Source organism: Balaenoptera acutorostrata, chromosome 12 (assembly GCF_949987535.1).
Source record: "Balaenoptera acutorostrata chromosome 12, mBalAcu1.1, whole genome shotgun sequence".
Lineage (NCBI taxonomy): Eukaryota > Metazoa > Chordata > Mammalia > Artiodactyla > Balaenopteridae > Balaenoptera > Balaenoptera acutorostrata.
In genome coordinates this window covers 14,134,481-14,153,673 of record NC_080075.1, presented here as the reverse complement: position 1 = coordinate 14,153,673, position 19,193 = coordinate 14,134,481, and the positions used below count along the sequence as shown (strand labels likewise).

The 19,193-nt window shown below is 44.5% G+C and overlaps 1 protein-coding gene and 1 non-coding gene across 3 annotated transcripts in view; one reads left to right on the top strand and one right to left on the bottom strand.

The window, feature by feature from the left end:
- Positions 1–19,193, top strand: part of SMYD1 (SET and MYND domain containing 1) — a 42,105-nt gene that overhangs the window by 5,466 nt on the left and 17,446 nt on the right. The window contains exons 2-5 of one of the 2 annotated variants that reach the window (XM_007175306.2): positions 9,175–9,351; positions 12,401–12,614; positions 15,243–15,373; positions 17,750–17,788. In XM_007175306.2, the coding sequence (XP_007175368.2) occupies positions 9,175–9,351; positions 12,401–12,614; positions 15,243–15,373; positions 17,750–17,788 (561 nt within the window). The remainder of the gene's footprint in view (positions 1–9,174; positions 9,352–12,400; positions 12,615–15,242; positions 15,374–17,749; positions 17,789–19,193) is intronic. The other variant, XM_007175307.2, reaches the window with a different exon arrangement.
- TRNAE-CUC (transfer RNA glutamic acid (anticodon CUC)) lies at positions 14,901–14,973 on the bottom strand. Its single transcript has one exon. It is a non-coding gene; the product is annotated as a tRNA-Glu (tRNA).

The following is a 19,193-nucleotide window of genomic DNA, read 5'->3' as shown; positions in this document are numbered from 1 at the left end:
GCTCTTAATATAGATCTCCAAATCACCCCACCAAAGGGGATCAAACCAGTTTTCTCCATGAGCAGTAGAACATTTGCCTCCCCTTCTCACCCCTGGCCAACACAGAAAGCTATCTTTTACTTTTGTATTTTCCAACTTAACCTTTAAAACTTATTTTAGCATTATTTTGTTTTGAAATTTTTTATTATTATTAGGGAGATGAAAGGGCCTTAAAAATATGTTTATTGGGGAATTCCCTGGAGCCCCAGTGGTTAGGACTCCGAGTTTCCACTCCTGGGGGCCCAGGTTCAATCCCTGGTCGGGGAACTAAGATCCCGTAAGCTGCACAGTGTGGAAAAAAAAAAAAATTATTGGTCGTTACATTTCTTCTTTTGTGATTTGTCTATTTTATATTGATGCCCTCATTTTAAAATTATGTGTAGCTCATTTGTTTATTACTTCTTAATGTTCAAGACTTCTAAATTTTCTGAATTCTTTTGCATCATTTTGGTTTCTTAGCTCATTGGATTTCTTTTTTTTTTTTAATATTTATTTATTTGTTTGGCAGCACTGGGTCTTAGTAGCGGCAGGCGGTGTCTTTAGTTGCGACATTCAAACTCTTAGTTGTGTCATGTGGGATCTAGTTCCCTGACCAGGGATTGATCCCAGGCCCCCTGCATTGAGAGTGTGCAATCTTAGCCACTGCACCACCAGGGAAGTCCCGAGCTCATTGGATTTCAATTCTTTTATAGCTCTCAATTAGTTTTGACTTTCTTTAATTTTTCATGTCTTTTATATTTAAAACTATCCATTTTTCTCATTTTACATGTATCTTTTAAAATGATGTCTAAGCTTTAAGTTTCTTTTTCTTCTTTTACTTTACTTTTATTCTAGTTACTTATTGTCATTGCATCATTCATTTTCCTTTTTTAGCTTATTTAGTTCATTTCACATCAAATGGAATGAGAAGATAAATGGTTTTAGTCTTAAGTGTGACTCAGGCCTCAGCAAGGAGATTGGATCCTTATCTTTTCTCTGCTTGGTCTTGGAAGGACCCTTCCAACCCTCTGAAGTACAACCTCCATCTTTTCCAAACTGTAAAATCAATCAGTTGGTTAACCCAGTTGACCCACAGACTAAGGTCCATGGGGCACAATTTATTACAATATGAATAAAATCATATCATCACCATCACCTTCAAACAATACCCACAACCAAAAGATACATGGTCAACCTGGAATAGATTCCAAAGAATTCACCAGGGGCATGAATTTGAAGCATGTTTTACAGTAACATTGAAAAACTTCTCCTAATAGCCATCTACCAATAACAAACTGTCATTTGCAAGAAAGAGGGCTCTGAACTTTTTCTTTTTTAATTGACAGAAGAGTAAGAAATGGGCACCTTGAGCAGAAGATACAGAGTCATATTTCAGGTCAAAATGCGAGAGATAAAAAGTCCTAGCCAGAGCTCAAGCTATTTAAGAAGGTCTTAGATATCCTTACCTTTAGAGACACCAACTCACAACATGTCAAAGTGTAGTTTTGCTTACCACTTCTGAATGGACTTTCATAACGCTGCTTTTGAAACTGTTATTAAATTCCAGTTTGCATTTTTGTTTTTGTTTTAAAAAAATTTGGAACTGTTAAAAGGTGTTATCAGTCCCAATCCTTTTCCTGGGGTACCTGCAAGCTTTTAGGCCTTTGACACTGAACTTCTATTGCCTGATAGGTAGAACAGGGCTGTTGGCACACTCTGGAGATGGAAAGGGCTATTTCCAAGGTTGTATATTTCCTGGTGACAACCTGGCAGAGATGATGTACACGAAGAGTCGGGCCATAGAGGGGAATTGAGTCATATGAGCCTGAGGATCTCTTCCAGCCTGAGATTTCTGGGTTGCACCATTTCTTCAGTACATGCAAAGCACTCCAGTGCAGGAAGAGAAGGGTGCTAAGCTAATATAGGAATAAAGCTTGTTCTGATTATTATTTTATTTTAGCATCAAATACAAGATATGGCATAGGAAATGTGCTTGTGGGCATCTCTAGAAGCCAAAAATACTATTTGATTATTCTTTTTTGAACAGTCCCAGATGTCTTGAATTTAGAGTATATCTAGCCTACTGGTCCCTAACCTGAGTCCACGGATCCTTAGCTAAGGAAACACCTATAATTGGGGGATCAAAGTTTATGTGGATGTGCATGCATGCTTTTTATTTCTGGGGAGAAAGTTATCTCTTACAAAATGATCCTCAACCCAGAAGAAGGTCAAGACCCATTGAATTCATACAATCCTCTCTTACAGATGAGGAAACTGAGGCTTAGTGAGGCTTTCCCCAGGTCACAGGAGTGAGTCATAGGGCAGGTATGAATCTCCCAGGATCTTGTCCGTCATCATTTCTCACTGCCCCCCATCCCCTGACACACAACTGGGCCCAGCACTGCCTAATTAATTTTCTTTTGTTCTTGTCAGTCCAATTAATATTATTTAGCCTTAATAAAAGAAAGAATACACACCCATCAATTTCAGAAGAATAAACATCTGGTTCTGGGGCTTGAGAATGGTTAGATCCAAAAAGTCATAGGTAAGAAATAGAAATATATATGTGATTATACAGGGAAAAAAGTGCTTATAATAACAAACCAATGTATTGGTTTCCTACTGTTGGTGTAAAAATTACTACAAATTTAGTGGCTTAAACAACACAAACTTATTATTGTACAATTCTGGAGGTCAGAGATCTGAAATGGGTCCACAGGACTACGTTTCCTAGACTTTTCTAGCTTCTACAGATTGCCTGCACCCCTGGGTTTTATCTTCAAAGCAGCTACGTAGCATCTTCTCCTCCTCTGACCTCCTGCCTCCTTCTTATTAGGACCCTTGTGATTACGTTAGGCCACCCAGATGATTCAGGATTATCTCCCCATCTCAAGTTCCTTAGTCTTAATTATATCTGCAAAGTCCCTTTTGCCATGTAAGGTTATTCGCAGTTTCCAGGATTAGGACATTGACATTTCTGGGGGAGCTATTTTTCAGCCTACCACAACCAATAATACGAATTTCCTATTAATCCAATTTATCACAAAAGATGTTAAGAAGTGGCAAGGATAGTGGATTTTTTTTTAAGTTCTTGACCAGCTCCTAAATGATTCTGTTTAAAGAGTTGAAAGTGCCCAAGAGAATATGCGAATATCTATCTATCTATCCGAGTAGGGAAAAATAAAGATGAGAACATGAGAAAAAGAAAGGTATTTTTAAAAAAATTACTGTCAGCTGGGCTTTTTTGAAAATCAAACCAACTATGAGCTTCTTCGGGTCCCGTGGAGAGAGTTGGGCTTTCAGCCCATGTAATTCTATGTGGGCCCATGGGAACACCAGAATTAACCATGGCATATGCACAAACAGAAGTGTAGCCTTTAATCTGGTAACAGCTGGTGGGTAGGTGGTGAGGGATAAATGATGCTATAAATGGAAATAATTTAATAAAGGGATTAGAGAAATTCCTGAACAGATAGTTCAGAAAATGAGTAACTGTGAAAGTATTCAGGTTACAGCCTTAAACATTGGCACTTGATTTTAAGGATAACCACAGTAGATTTAGAAATATGCTTTTAATTTGGTGCTTTAATTTAGCTGTGCAGGTCAGACGTGTTGAAATGTCATATGACCCGTTGTGAGCCGTGTTGCTAAATTTTGTTAACTAATCCTTAAATGCAGAAGTTTGGGGATAATAGCCTTTTAAGCATAGATTAGGTCAAATGCCATGTTGTCCCCGTAACAATGTCACCTTCACTTATTTGTCTCTGAAGATGTGTTCTGAGCCTGGGAAGGGGGTTTGGTCTCAGGTAGAGTGTGGGAGGTGCATCCGGGTCTGAGTGGGGCGTGTGAGCCCTGTCCTGGGAGTCGGGGCAGAGAAAACCTTGAGAATTGCTATTTTAATGAAAGAGATGTTGAAAATAAATAGGTAATCCCTAGGTCTGACCTAGGGATGCAGTACCACCTAACTTCTTCTGCTAAGGTAAATAATCATGCAAATGTGAATCCAGTGATGCCCCTTAAGTGTTGACGTGGGCCATTTAAAAAGGACATTAGGTAGATGCCATAGGGAAAAGAAAGTGAGTGTACCAACTCTGGCCGTGTTTCTCCTCTCTGCAGAAGCCTCCAGTGGCTCCCCTCTGCTGCAGAATAAGGACTTGCTACTGAGAGTTGCATTCCAGGCCCCCCACAGTCCGGTCATTTTTCCAACATCTTTTCCCCATACGGTGCATCCTATGATCTGGTCAAACAGCTCTTCCTCTCTCCTATATGTGCCTGCCCTGACTCCTCCCACCATGGAAGCCTTTGGTTCGTGCCAGCGCCTCTCCATGGTGGAAGAACTTGACCTTCTGAGTACAACTCAGCTCATCTTTAGAAGGTCAGAACAGTGCCTCCCCCGCTCCTCCGTGATCACCTTCCCAGATTCCTCCCTCCCTCACCTTGAACCCTGCAGCAGGTTCCCAGCACTCCTGGATGGCATGCCTCACCTTGCTTATACGTGTTTATGCCCCAGCCCAGCCTTGGGACTGCTTGAAGGCAAAGTTTGTATCTTCTTTATCTTTAAGGCCCTCTGTCACCTAGCTCAATGCACAGCACATAATAGAAGCTCAATAAATATTTTTTAATAAACTTAACATTTTTTAATTTACTTTTTAAAATTGAAGTATAGTTAAAAAAGAATATAAATAAAAACAAAAAATTAAAAAAATTGAAGTATAGTTGATTTACTATATTATATTAGTTTCAGATGTACAACATATTGATTCAATATTTTTATAGATTATACTCCATTTAAAGTTATTACAAAATAATTTATATTTCCCTGTATTGTACCCTTATGGCTTATTTCTTTATATCTTATTTATTTTATGCATAGTAGTTTGTACCTCTTAATCCCATACCCCTATCCTGCCCCTCCTACTTTCCCTCTCCCCACTGGTAACCACTAGCTTGTTCTCTATATCTGTGAATCTGTTTCTGTATTGCTATACTCATCCATCTATTTTATTTTTTAGATTCCACATATAAGTGATAACAAACAGTATTTGTCTTTCTCTCTCTGACTTACTTCACTAAGCATAATACCCTCTAGGTCCATCCACATTGTCGCAAATGATGCCCAATAAATACCTGTGAAAGAAGAAAGAGGGGAAGGAACAAGGAAGAAAGACGGAATTTAAAATATTGTAAAGTTCTCTGGGTACTTGAGGGATGTGATGTTCCTTAAGACATGTGCCCACACCCTCGATTTTTGAGGGGAGACCACCTTGCAGGATGAGAGTTTTTAAGCAGCCCAGGAAGCCAGCACTGCTGGTCCAGTTCTCTCTGGTTGTGTTCTTGGAGGACTCATCCACCTTGCAGGCACCTTCTATTTGCATTTATCTGTCCAGTAACTGGTTATTTCCATACAAGGAGCTGAGCAGCAGCTGCCTTTCCATCCCACTTGACTCTGACAGATGACATAGCCCAGGGCTGCAGAGCAAAAAGTGAGCGGGGACCCGCTGGCTGGGGCAGGGCACACTCAGGGCTGCAGGCAAAGCAGGTAGGCTTGGTGGCTTCCTCTGCTTTCTGTGCTGGGAGCCGTGTCAGCCGTCAGGGACCCCTATGAGAATAATATCCCTGTGAGGATAGTGATGACCTGTACTCTAAAGGGTTGCTGTGAAGGTTTAACACAAGAGAATTGCTAAAAAACATCTCTTTCAATTGCAAAGCATTGTGTGAATGAGACTCTTATGGGGACTGGAAAAATGAGACTAAGTAAGAGAAATGAGGCTTGGTGAAGGTCACCAGCTAAGCTGGCTGGAAGAAGCACTCTTTCTCCTGCAATCTAAAAAGTGGTTTTAAGTGAGGGAGGGATAAATTGGGAATTTAGGATTAACAGACACACACTACTATATATAAAACAGATGAACAACAAGGACCTACTATATAGCACAGGGAACTATATTCAATATCTTGTAATAACCTATAATGGTAAGGAATCTGAAAAAGAATATATATTATATATATGTATGTATAACTGAATCACTTTGCTGTATACGTGAAACGTTGTAAATCAACTATACTTCAATAAAATAAATAAATTAAAAAGTGGTCTTAGAACTTTATTTAATTGAGGTATAGTTGATGTATGATATTATATAAGTTACAGGTGTACAATATAATGAGTCACAAATTTTAAAGTTTATACTCCAGTTTTAGTTATGATAAAATATTGGCTATATTCCCTGGGTTGTACAATATACCCTTGTAGCTTATTTTATACCTAAAATTTGTATCTCTTACTCCCCCACCCTTATATTGCCCCTGCCCCCTTCCCTCTCCACACTGGTAACCACTAGTTTGTCCTCTATATCTGTGAATCTGCTTCTTTTTTGTTATATTCACTAGTTGGTTGTGTTTTTTTAGATTCCACACATAAATGATATCATATAGTATTTGTCTTTCTCTGTCTTATTTCACTTATCACTTCCCTCTAAGACATCATGTCTTTTAGATGCTCTCATGGAGGGGAAGTAAAGAAGGGGTGGTATTTCTATCACGGAAGTACCCTTGGCCCCCTACCTATAGGTTCTCTTCCAGTTGGGAGGTCCTCTTCTTTGGCGGCTGCCTGGGAATTAGTGGGTGCTGGGGGAGAGGAGGTGCTCAGAGATCACCTGGCCCAACCTCTGACACCTACTGAGGACTCGTTCTGTGCCAGGCTCTTAGCTGCTACTTTACACATTGTTTGATTTAATCCTCAAATCACTATGAGAGTGGGAGAATTTTGTAACTTCTTTGTAATTTTTTCTTCTTGCTTGAGTTTTTTAAGATACCAAGTACGTTTCATTAAAAAGTAATAGTGGGACTTCTCTGGTGGTGCAGTGGTCAAGAGTCCGCCGGCTAGTGCAGGGGACGCGGGTTCGATCCCTGGTCCGGGAAGATCCCACATGCGGCAGAGCGACTAAGCCCGTGAGCCACAACTACTGAGCCCGCGAGCCACAACTACTGAAGCCCACGTGCTTAGAGCCCGTGCTCTGCAACAAGAGAAGCCACCGCAGCGAGAAGCCCACACACCGCAACAAAGTGTAGCCCCCGCTCGCCGCAACGAGAGAAAGCCTGGGTGCAGCAATGAAGACCCAACGCAGCCAAAAATAAATAAATAATTTTAAAAAATATTTTTAAAAAAGTATCAAGATCTAAGTGTTGCTATTCTCATTTTCACATAAGGAAACGAAGGCTCAGAGAGGTTAGGGTACTTGCTTGAGGTCACACAGTCAGTAGATACTGGAATCAGGTGCTGAACTCAACTCTGACCTACTCCAGGTCTGACTATCTGTAATACCCATCCCACCACCAACAAAAAGAGATGGAGACCAGAAAGACAAGCTTTTTTTTTTTTTAAACTTCCCCTTCCTGCCTACCTGACACTTCCATACATACTACCCCCCTCCCGCCCCCCAAGAAGGGGTAGAATTTAGGTTATCTCTCATATCTACATTCGTGCTACTTAAAGTTTCAGCATCAGTATCACCTGGGAGCTTGTTAGAAATGCAGAATCTCAGGCCCCACCCCAGACCTGCTGAATTAGAACCACATGATCTCTGATGATGTGCACGTGCACTAAAGTTTGAGGAGCCCTTCTCTGCATCAAACCCACCCTCTTCCTTCTTCCTAGTTCCAGCCTCGTGGCTAAGCCTTAATGGCAGGTGGGGTGATGGAGAGAAAGGTCAGCCTCATCTCAAGGAGATCTAAATTAGGAGATAGCTCACAATACTTCCTGGATTTCACCAGCTTTTAAAAATTGACTCTAAGTCCTAGAAAAATTGTGGAATGAGATTTAAACAGGTGTGTGAGCCTGTAGAAAATAATTTGGTGGTTAACATTTGGAACCCACTATGTGTTCACTAGGAGAAAAATCATTTCAGATTGATCACATTTTCTTTTCATGAAAGGTAATTAAACGTTTATTATAGCAAAGTGATTGTAAAGACTCTCATGAGACAATATGAAGGTGAGATATTATTGAACTGATAGTTGCATTGAGTCAAGGCCTGCTAAGGGATTATATGCATGATTGTAAAGGGCTCTCCATCACCCAGTCTGGGGTGAAGTCTATATTGTAGCATCTTGGGGCTCTGTCCCCAGCCTTCTCCTGGTCAAAGTAGCAGTAGTGGCATAGTTATGATGCGCTGCAGGTTCTGTGCAACTGTAAGTATGCCAGCGTAATTCTACTCTTCCTCTCTCGTTGGGAAAGCTTAAGGGAATGCAAGGGAGTGAGGAAGACATTATTATGGGAATAACCTTGAATCTACCCTAACTTACAAATAAGCACTAACCTTTCATGCCCTTGAGTACTTTATGACTAGTAACAAATCACTAGCATCACACGTCACAGCAGATGGGGACACAGCAGTTAGTGGAGTTGGCCACCCATCACTTCCACTCTCTCTCTGAGCCAGGAGAATTCATCAGATAACATCTGTGACATCAGTAACCTTGTCAATCTTACTCCTGCAAAACATGCAGAGCTATGACATACATCCTAACGTGTAGACTTCATTTTGTGTAAAACAGGTCATGTTTCATGTCCCATCATATTGTAAGTAGTTATGATATTTTTAATCTTTGGGGAAAGGGACATTCCATTTCAACAATGAGAAGAATATGTCACACAGTATGCTCTCTCCCGGCCACGGTGCCAATGACGTGTGACTTTTGGCAAGACGACTGTGAGGAATTTCCACCCACTGCCTTGGCTTAGAAGACTTCCTTGGTTCCTCCAGGATCTCCTCCGTTGTGATCCAGGAATACCCTATGCCCCCCCCCATTGTAGTAGTGCTCATGCCTCATGGAGATCCCAAGTTCAAGTGTTCATCCAGCAACTTGTGGTATTCCCGTTGCCTAACGCATAAAGGTTGTAAATCTACGACCTCTTGCTGAGTTAAATTGAAGGGCTTATATGAAGAGCACAATAAAATTCCCTACATTGGTTCCACTGAAAAATATCTGCCAAAAGCATAGTTACAGCTAGAGGGGATCTTTGGAAACCCAAGCCCCTCATTTTGAAAAATGAGAATCTGAAGCTTAGAAAGACAAGGACAGCCAGTATCCGAACCCCAGTCTCCCAAAAGCCAGTGTGGTGTCCCCCAATCCCAGGTTTTCTCCCTCCATTTCCAGCCTTGTGAATGTTGTGTGCCACACCTGCTTCAAGAGGCAGGAGAAGCTCCATCGCTGCGGGCAGTGCAAGTTTGCCCATTACTGTGACCGCACCTGCCAGAAGGATGCTTGGCTGAACCACAAGAACGAGTGTTCAGCCATCAAGAGATACGGGAAGGTGCCCAATGAGAACATCAGGTCAGAGCTGGGCCCCGGGGTGGGGACTGGGATTCCCAAATGTCAGGCGGGGGATGGCGGCAGGGACAGCATGCCCAGGTCCAAGCAAGCTGGGATGAGTGCAAATCAGGAAAGAGTCCCAAAGAGACAGGATATGGTCACTTCTTCCATGCTCTCCCTTGGTCTGGGAAGCCCATCTATGAGGGGATCTCCACTGGTGGAGCTGGTTGCAGACTTGTTCTGTGTGGCTCCCCAGTGTTTAATTTTTTAAAAAATTTTATTTATTTTATTTATTTATTTTTGGCTGTGTTGGGTCTTCATTGCTATGTGCGGGCTTTCTCTAGTTGCGGCGAGTGGGGGCTACTCTTGGCTGCGGTGCGCGGGCTTCTCATCGCGGTGGTTTCTCTCATTGTGGAGAACAGGCTCTAGGCGTGTGGGCTTCAGTAGTTGTGGCGCGCAGGCTCAGTAGTTGTGGCTTGTGGGCTCTAGAGCGCAGGCTCAGTACTTGTGGCACACGGGCTTAGTTGCTTCTCAGCATGTGGGATCTTCCCGTACCAGGGCTCGAACCCATGTCCCCTGCATTGGCAGGCGGATTCTTAACCACTGCGCCACCAGGGAAGCTCCCCAATGTTTAATTTTTAAAAACTGATCTGCCTGTGTCAAAAAATTAATGAGTGGCAGAGAGTCGCCAAAGTGTCCCTTGGTCACAGGCTTTACCTTGTGGGCATGGGCTGCCTAGTAGTTAACAAGTGGGCCTTCTCTGCCCTCAGAGTGAAGTAAGGCCCTCTGTCTCATACTCAAAGTTCTGTACTTTCTATGCTGTATAGCACAGGGAGATCAGCTTTGTGACGACCTAGAGGGGTGGAATGGGGAGGGTGGGAGGGCAGCCCAAGAGGGAGGGGATATAGGTATACATATAGCTGATTCACTTTGTTGTACAACAGAAACTAACACAACATTGTAAAGCAATTATAATCTAACAAAGATGTAAAAAAAACAATAAAACCCCCCCAAAAAAGACAAAAAACAAATTTCTGTGCTTTCTAGGGCCTTCCTCTTGTCCCACGTTAAGCCCCCCTTCTCCTCCAGAGCCCTCTGCTCCTTCCAGACCAGGCCTTCCTTGCCCCTGCTCCCTGCATATGCACTTTTGGGGCTGCCTCAGGGCCTTTGCTTACACTGTTTCGCCTCCTAGATTGTCTTCTCTGCCTTCTCTCTATCTAATCATTAAGAATGTGAATAGGGGCTTCCCTGGTGGTGCAGTGGTTAAGAATCCGCCTGCCAATGCAGGGGACACGGGTTTGAGCCCTGGTCCTGGAAGATCCCACATGCCGCGGAGCAGCTGGGCCCGTGAGCCACAACTACTGAGCCTGCGCGTCTGGAGCCTGTGCTCCGCAACAAGAGAGGCCGCGATAGTGAGAGGCCCGCGCATCGCGATGAAGAGTGGCCCCCGCTTTCCGCAACTAGAGAAAGCCCTCGCACAGAAACGAAGACCCAACACAGCCATAAATAAAAAATAATAAATAAAATTTAAAAGAGATAAGCAAAACATTCTCTCTATAAATTTGATCTTTAAAAAAAAAATCTAATTTGTTTAAAAAAAAAAAAAAAGAATGTGAATAAGTTCACACATGATGTGGACATCCACTACCTCACTTTGTCTCCTAAACACCTCTGTGTTGGAGGAGGTCATTGAGAGGACATGACTTCCAGTTGACCTGCAAGCTGCACCCAGGTAATCAGAGGCTCTTCATCCCCTCCCCTGTCCTTGGAATGTGCTTGCTTGCCTTCCCCGCCACCCAGAAGCTGCCTAAGAACGTGGCATTGAGATAGTAATGTGGTGTTGAAATCATCTGGAAGGTATGACTGAACCCAGTGAAGGCCTCTTTATAAACTCTAAGATTTGGCTGGCAGGGGCCAAGATCTTTTTATCTGTGGCCGCCCAAGACAAGCCTCCTAAGTAAGTCCCCTGCTGATTCAAACTGCCACCCACCAATCTGGAGTGGTCTGCCTCTCTTCCTGCCCTCTGTGGATGGGGGCCAGTTTGTGAACCAACACTCTGCAGGTTAGCATGGCAGGGGATACGTATTATCCTCACTTTACTTGCCACTGGAGAGGTTCAGGGAGGTCAAGTGACTTGCCCAGGGTCACACAGTAAGAAGTGGAGTCGTCAGACTGCTTCTCCAGTGCTCATCTTAGCCACACAGTCAAGAAAGACCCAGGCTGCCACACCTCACTGGGTCCCCAGACCCCTTCCATGATTACCCAGACCCACGTGACCTGGCTTCTGCCCACCTCTCCACCTTTATGTGCTTTCCTTTCCTTGCTCCCGCGCTCCAGCATCTTGCTGTTTCTTTTTTTTTTTTTAAACAATCACTTTTGTTATTTATTTATTTATTTACTTATGGCTGTGTTGGGTCTTCGTTTCTGTGCGAGGGCTTTCTCTAGTTGCGGCAAGTGGGGGCCACTCTTCATCGCGGTGCGCGGGCCTCTCACTGTCGCGGCCTCTCTCTTGTTGCGGAGCACAGGCTCCAGACACGCAGGCTCAGTAGTTGTGGCTCACGGGCCTAGTTGCTCCGCGGCCCGTGGGATCCTCCCAGACCAGGGCTTGAACCCGTGTCCCCTGCATTGGCAGGCAGATTCTCAACCACTGCGCCACCAGGGAAGCCCAACCTTGCTATTTCTAATCATGCCAAGCTCTTTCCCTGTTCAGGGCCTTTGTACTCGCTGCTCTTTCCCCATCTGCACAGGGCGGGCGCATGTTCACTCCGCTGGCAGCCAGGGGGTGCCTTGTCAAGCCTCCCCCGATCACCTTGGTTTCCCCTTCCCCAGCCGCTCCCTATCAGGTCACCCTGTTTGATTTTGGGCACAGCACTTAACAGTAGTTTAGATTATCTTTTCAACTTAGGTCTCCCCCACTCTAGGAAGCTTCATGCTACAAGAAATTCCATCCTTCTAGTTTAAAACGGTGTCTTGGGCCCAACACTGTGCTGGGCGTGCACTAGACACTCAGCAAGCGTTTGCTGAACGAATGACTGCAGCGAGGCCTCTCTAACCCCGCCCCTCCGCGCAGGCTGGCGGCGCGGGTCATGTGGCGGGTGGAGAGAGAGGGCGGCGGGCTCACGGAGGGCTGCCTGGTCTCCGTGGACGACCTGCAGAGCCACGTGGAGCACTTCGGGGAGGAGGAGAAGAAGGAGCTGCGGGGGGACGTGGACGCTTTCCTGCAGTACTGGCCGCCCCAGAGCCAGCAGTTCAGCATGCAGTACATCTCGCGGATCTTCGGCGTGGTAAGGTTTCTCCCAAAGCGGCCTTGCGGGTGGGGTGGCGCCTGGGATTGTCCGACGAAGGACCTTCCAGATGCTGCCAGGTCAGAGTGGAAGGGGAGGCCAAGAGAAGCGCTGGAGGGGCACAGAGACCTCACGTGACGAACTTTCACCCAGTTCTCTTGCTGGTCTGCCTTTACTCTGAGGTCATTCCTGCCGTGGCTGAAGTCAGCACCCCAAGCGTAAACTACTCATTAGCTCTGAGCGGTAGATTTTGATGCTGATTTACCTTCTCGTTCATCTGCACTTCCTATATTTTCTCTTCTCCACGTTGAAAACGAAGACCCAGTCACTATTCCTTCTTGCCCACCAGTCACTTTGGAAGTAAGACTCTTCCTTTTCCCACATCTGATGTGCTGATCATGGGGAACCAGGGAGAGGAGAGTAGGGGCTTTCTGGAGGGCACTGCCTTGAGCAACCTCTCCAGGCCTCTGGAAGCCATGAGGGTCCGGGAGGAGGGGGTGGGAGCCCAGTGGACCTGCAGGCTCAGGCCGTGGGCTATGGGGGCATGTCTCCCATCTGGCAGGCCCGGCCCCTTCTGGGGGGCTGGTGAGTGGGCTGAGGAAGGGGTTATTGTGATGACAGTAGCATGGTCACACTCAGCATCCCTCACCATGTGCCGGTGCTTCTGTAATAGTACGAGTTCTCCAGAGAAATAGAACCACAAGGATGTATTTTGTGTGTGTGTAGGTATGTGCGTATATATACATAGTATATTATACTCTATGCATTATCTTATGGATAGCATATATATATATATATATATATATATATATATATGGAGAGAGAGAGAGGGAAGGAGATTTATTTTAATGAACTGGCTCTTGTGACTGTGGGAACTGCTGGTAGGCCATCAGGCTGAAGACCCAAAGAAGAATTGTGGTTCAAGTTCAAAGGCAGTCCACTGGCAGAATTCCTTCTTGCTCAGGGGCAATCAGTCTCCGTTCTATGAAGGCCTTCAACTGATTGTATGAGGCCCACCTCCATTGTGCAGGGTAATCTGCTTTACTCAAAGTCTACCAGTTCAAATGTTTATCTCATCCAAAAAACACCTTCACAGAAACATACAGAATAATGTTTAACCAAATATCTGGTCGCCACAGCCCAGCCAAGTTGACAGAAAATTAACCATCATAGCCTTCCAGATATTATTTTATGCAGTCTTTCCAAAACAAGATGAAGTCCATGGTTTTAACATTCCTATTTTATAGAACAGAAAGCCTAGGGCCAGAGAGGTTATAGGACTGCCAAAGGTCACACAGTGAGCTGGTGTCCAAGGAAGGTCTAGAAGCAATCTGTCTGATGCCAGAGTTTCTACTCTCACATGTGGAGTTTCTATGCTCCACAGCCTTGGTGTGAATGGGTGTCATAGACTATCTTGAGTATCTCTAAGGTGGTCTGGGGACTACAGCCAAGGATGGTGTAATCACCAAGGTGTAGAGCTGAAAGGACCCATAGAGATCATCTAGTCTAACTTATTCAACCTACAGATGGGAAAATAAGAACTCAGAGAAGAAAGAAATTTGCCCAAGGTAACACAGCTTATTAGTGGTACTGACGGACTTAACTTCATGTACTTGCTGAGTGACCAATGAGATTGATGGAGAAAGTGACTATCCTCCAGTATCAATAACAAATAGCTGTGTGCTATACAGATCAGTATATATCTATAAATGTATATTGTGTTATAAATATTATAGATAGCATGTATTTATATATATGATTTTTACATTTGGCAGAAATTTGTGTGCAGATATTAATGTATCCTAGGTAATATTTATTCTTATACATTTTTTTATACCCTGAGAGCAGACATTTGGAATCCATTTCTATAAAAAATAACTTTCTTTAAGGAAAAGGAAAGAAATCAGGTGCCGTATAAGCGGTAACCAATTTGATTTGCCTGGCATTCAGAGGTAAATGTTGCACTCATCAGATTTTAAAATTGTGGACAGAGAGTACAAGGTATCCACCAGACACAAAATAATCAAAAACAGATGTTAATTTTATTTTATGAATAGTTATAGGAGTTGAGAGTAGTCAAAGATAGCAGAGGAGACACACACACACAAAGCAGAGGAGGGCACAGAGAGAGAAACCAAGAGAGACACTGGGGAAGACTCGTGAGACCCAGATACAGGAAAAAGGAGAAACTTCTCAGAACCAACATTTCCATCTTGGGCCTTTTTATTTTTTAATTTTTATTTTATTTTATTTTTTGGCTGTGCCACGCGGCTTGTGGGACCTTAATTCCCCGACCAGGGATTGAACCTGGGGCCCCGGCAGTGAGAGCACCGAGTCCTAACCACTGGACCACCAGGGAATTCCCATTTTGGGCCTTTTTAGAATACAGCTACCCCAAATTTTCAAGATGGTGGTGCATTTTAACAAATATGAGACTCTCCCACGGTACTGATCTTGAGGGTCATTTGGAGTCACACAGAGAATAGGAGACTGACTGTTTTGTTTCCAGACTCTCTAAGCATTTCCAGGATGAGATCAGGTTTTCTATTTTTTAAAAAACTTTCAACAGCTGGAGGGTGTTCTGCGCCAAGTCTATGTTAGCTGACTCTCATCTTTTCCCCTGGGTAGATTAACTGCAATGGTTTCACGCTCAGTGACCAGAGAGGCCTGCAGGCAGTGGGCGTGGGCATCTTCCCCAACCTGGGCCTGGTGAACCATGACTGCTGGCCCAACTGCACGGTCATATTTAACAACGGCAAGTGAGTATGTCTTCAACTTGGGTTGGTATGATGGGGATGGGGAGACCTTATGGTATTGTCTCTACACTTGATTTAAACCAAAAGTAACCTGTTGAACCTGAGCTAGCATGGATTTCAAATGGACAGAAAATAGAAATTTTATTCTAGAATAATTCTGAATAGGAGAAACATAATGAGGAAGATGGCAAAGAATTCCACATAAGTAATTTTGGAGTCTCTGTATGTTTCTTGAGGTTGTCTAGATATGTTAGGTAAACCTCTAACTACTACATAATTTAGAACTTGAAGCCTGAGATGTTCTATCTAGAGGTCATTGCAGAACATCATCCACTGAGAAGGCGCTTGGCAGAAGCAGTCAAGTTCCCAGCAGAAATCAGAAGGCACACTCAGGGGTTACCCTAAGAGAATTTAGTAAAAGGACAATTGACAGAAGTGTGGGTGGAGTCGAAGAAATTGACAAAGAATGTTGAAATGCCCAGGGTCTAGCGACAGAATGAAACCATTACCATCTTTTGACCTGGAGGGGCAATGGAAGAAGTATTGTTCTTGCAGCTGGTGAGAGCTGTAGCCATGGGAGGGGGCCCTTTCTCCCCACCCCCCCGCTCCAACAGCTTGGCTGTACCTGTAGAGAAACCAGTCACTGCTAGAACCGTGGCGAGGCAGAGGGCGAGCCAAGAGACTAAATACCCCAACCTCTCTCTCCTCCCATCTTCTGATCTCCTCCCATTGGCCAAACCCCAACCAGAAGCCAGAGGGCCAAGGAACCTGGGTGATGAAGCCCTCAGAGGTCAGCCCTGCCCCCCTGGAAGGCACAGATCAGGGGACAGAAGGGCAGAGAATGGCATTTGGGGTGGGGTGCAAATGGGGAAGAGTCAGCAAACAGGATGAGCCCCTCGTTCTCCATGGCTCAGGCTGGGGGGCTTTGGGGGAATGAGGCCTAAACAATATTTCTTTTGCTCTTAGAGACGAGCTCTTATGACAGGTGCAAGTTGACTCTAAGCCATCAACAATGAGCAGGTTTCCCCCCAAAGATAATGGTTGCTGGTTCTCAGCCAAGAATCAAGCTTAAGCTCCAATAGAGCGAGGGCTCTGATTTCCCTTTTCCTTCCTATTTCTGGAAGCAAGGGCATGCATGACAGTAGGCTTTTAAGCACTTGAGAAAGTCACTCAAGACAGGACAGTTCATTTTGGACCCAGATGATTATCTTTCCCCAGCATTTGTTTTTCCCTTTGTAAGCCTCTTGGGGTCACTGGCCTGGACCTCATGGAATCCTCCCCAGAGGAGCTGGTGTCTGGAGTTACCCTGGTTGGCAGAGAAGATCAAATGCACATGTGGGACTGGTCTTTCTGGACACCACTCCCCTAAGTGGTGGTGACCCAGAGCTCTTCTTGTCACCACATGTAGCAGCTGCAGGAACCTGGAGCCCTTTCTTCAGATCATCACCAGTGCCCGCTCTGGCTTCCACGCATTCACTAATTTCGAGCAGCCACATTGTACCCGAGCTTCTTGGATGTTGCGCAAGGGGTGACTGCGGTCACTGTCTAGCTGCCTGCCATAGCGGAAAGAACACTGGATGTGGTGTTAGGAGCCCAACTCTAACCCCAGTAATTTCTGCATACTACCTGGGTGATGGGTCTCCAGACACAGTTCAAACTGTTCCCAAAATAGACATTCAAAGAGGCCACCCTTATTTGTCCAAGATGCTTGTTAGTGGGATAATAATAGCCTCCCATGTGTTTTCTTAGCACTCTACTTTTATTTTATTTTTTTGGAAAAGAATGCCTCAAGGAAGGTTTATTTCAGTAGAAGAGAAAGCTGAGCCAGGGTTTGAATCATCCAAAGATCGCTTGATGCTTCTTCCTGGTGGCAACACCGCTGGGGACTTTAAGTTGAAGACCTTATTGGTGTACCACTCAGAAAACCCCAAGGCTCTGAAGGGGTACTCCAAGCCCGATTTGCCCATGATTTGGCGCTCAAACAGGACTGGGCAACCTGGAGCATCTTTCATGAATGGTTCACATACTTTTTTTGCCCTGCCATTGAAAAATACTGTAGCACTCTACTTTTAAGTGCATTGTCTCACGACGGTCTCATTACCGGGTTACAGATGAGAATACTGAGGCCCAGGGAAGTGAAGTAACTTGTCCAGGGCTGAGTCCCTTTGAACCCAGAACTTCTCATTCCAAATCCAGTGCACTTTCCACTATACCAGGCTGCGTCTTGTCAAGCGAGCCCAGCTAGGAGGGGCTGGGATAGCGGTGGTTGTGATGGCCAAAGCTTTGATGGCATAACCTGGAGTGCTGTGCACCCTTGCTAGCCATACGGGATAAGCCAATGGTAATGATTTCCATTTGGGTGTCTGTTTTGTTTTTCAGTCATGAGGCAGTGAAATCCATGTTTCACACCCAGATGAGGTGGGTCAGTCTTTGGAAACATCCCTGCTGCTCTGACCCATCTCCCTCACTTGCCTGGTTTGCTGGGGCTGCCCCTTCACGAGACTCCTTGGCTGCTGTCTGTCCGTAATGTCTTTCTGCTCCCCAGAATCTTGTCTTTGCTGAATGCTGCGTGTTTAATGCGTTTATATTTATCATTTTGTTCCTCACCCACCCACTACCTGCTGTGCCTACACTTCCCTCTCTTTTACGCCTCATTTCTCTCTCTCCTCCAACTTCAAAGCATGAAGGTCCTTTCCAGTCCACATCATCTTAGCAAAAACCCACACTGTCCCTTTAAACCCTGCTTATCATGAAATGCGGACTGTTGTCATTACTGACCTACTAAAGGACTAAAGGTTTGTTTATAACCTCCAACTTCTCACTCAGACTGGTTCTGAAAATGGTACCCATAACTGCGATGTTTTTGATAAGTATTTATTCATAGTATTCTCTTTATTGCTTCTGGCCAACTATGAATTAGTGGTTTAGGTTAGATTTTACTTTGGACTTTTCTTAATGACAACTCCACAGCCCCAGTGGGCCTTTTTCTCAAGGTGGGCTTGAAAGTACTTGAGATGATCTTTGGATTAACAACAAAATGCTGTGTGGAAGTTTGGGCTTTGGGAGGGCAGGGGTAGGAGTGGTCGGTGCATCTGAGTCTGTGTGGATGTGCATTGCAAGGGACTTTGGATGATTCACATCATCTCCTGGGTGTTTGGTTCTACATTTGTAGAGCAAAGGTCAAGATGAGAGCATCTCTAGGGACCTTCCTAATTCTAAGTCTCTGTGGCCCTGGACTCTGCTCCTGACCTCTACAAGAAATACTTAAGTTGCCTACTTGTGGCTCAATTGGCTGAACTGTAGAACTGCAGAACATTAGAGATGGAAGAGGTCTGGGATCCGAAACAGAATGGTGGTCACTATTCCTCTCCTGATTCCCAGTTCCAAGTTAGGTAAAATGGGACATATAAATGTGCATTTCTTATACCTAAGTGACTTTACATTAATTTGGTTTTGAAAACTCTCTAATATCATTGAAATAATTTGAGATACTCTGAGACCTTGTAAGAATTGGATTAACCTTGGTGTGAAGCAAAGCTACTGGCCAACTCAACTGGCCACTGATTCACTGTTGAATGAGGACATGTCAGTATAGTGAGCTGCCTCTGTGAAATGGCTAGTGGGGGCAGAATTGCTACTTATCCCACCAGGACCAATACCAGAGATCACATTCAACAGTGGCCCAGGAGTTGCTCCTATGCAACTATCTAGGACATCAGTAGAGTCCTAATCTCAAGGGTATTGGTGCATCCCATTTCCTGTGCATTGAAGACCTGGAAGGCAGACTGAAGACAATCAGGCAAGGCCAGTATGATGTGGTTAA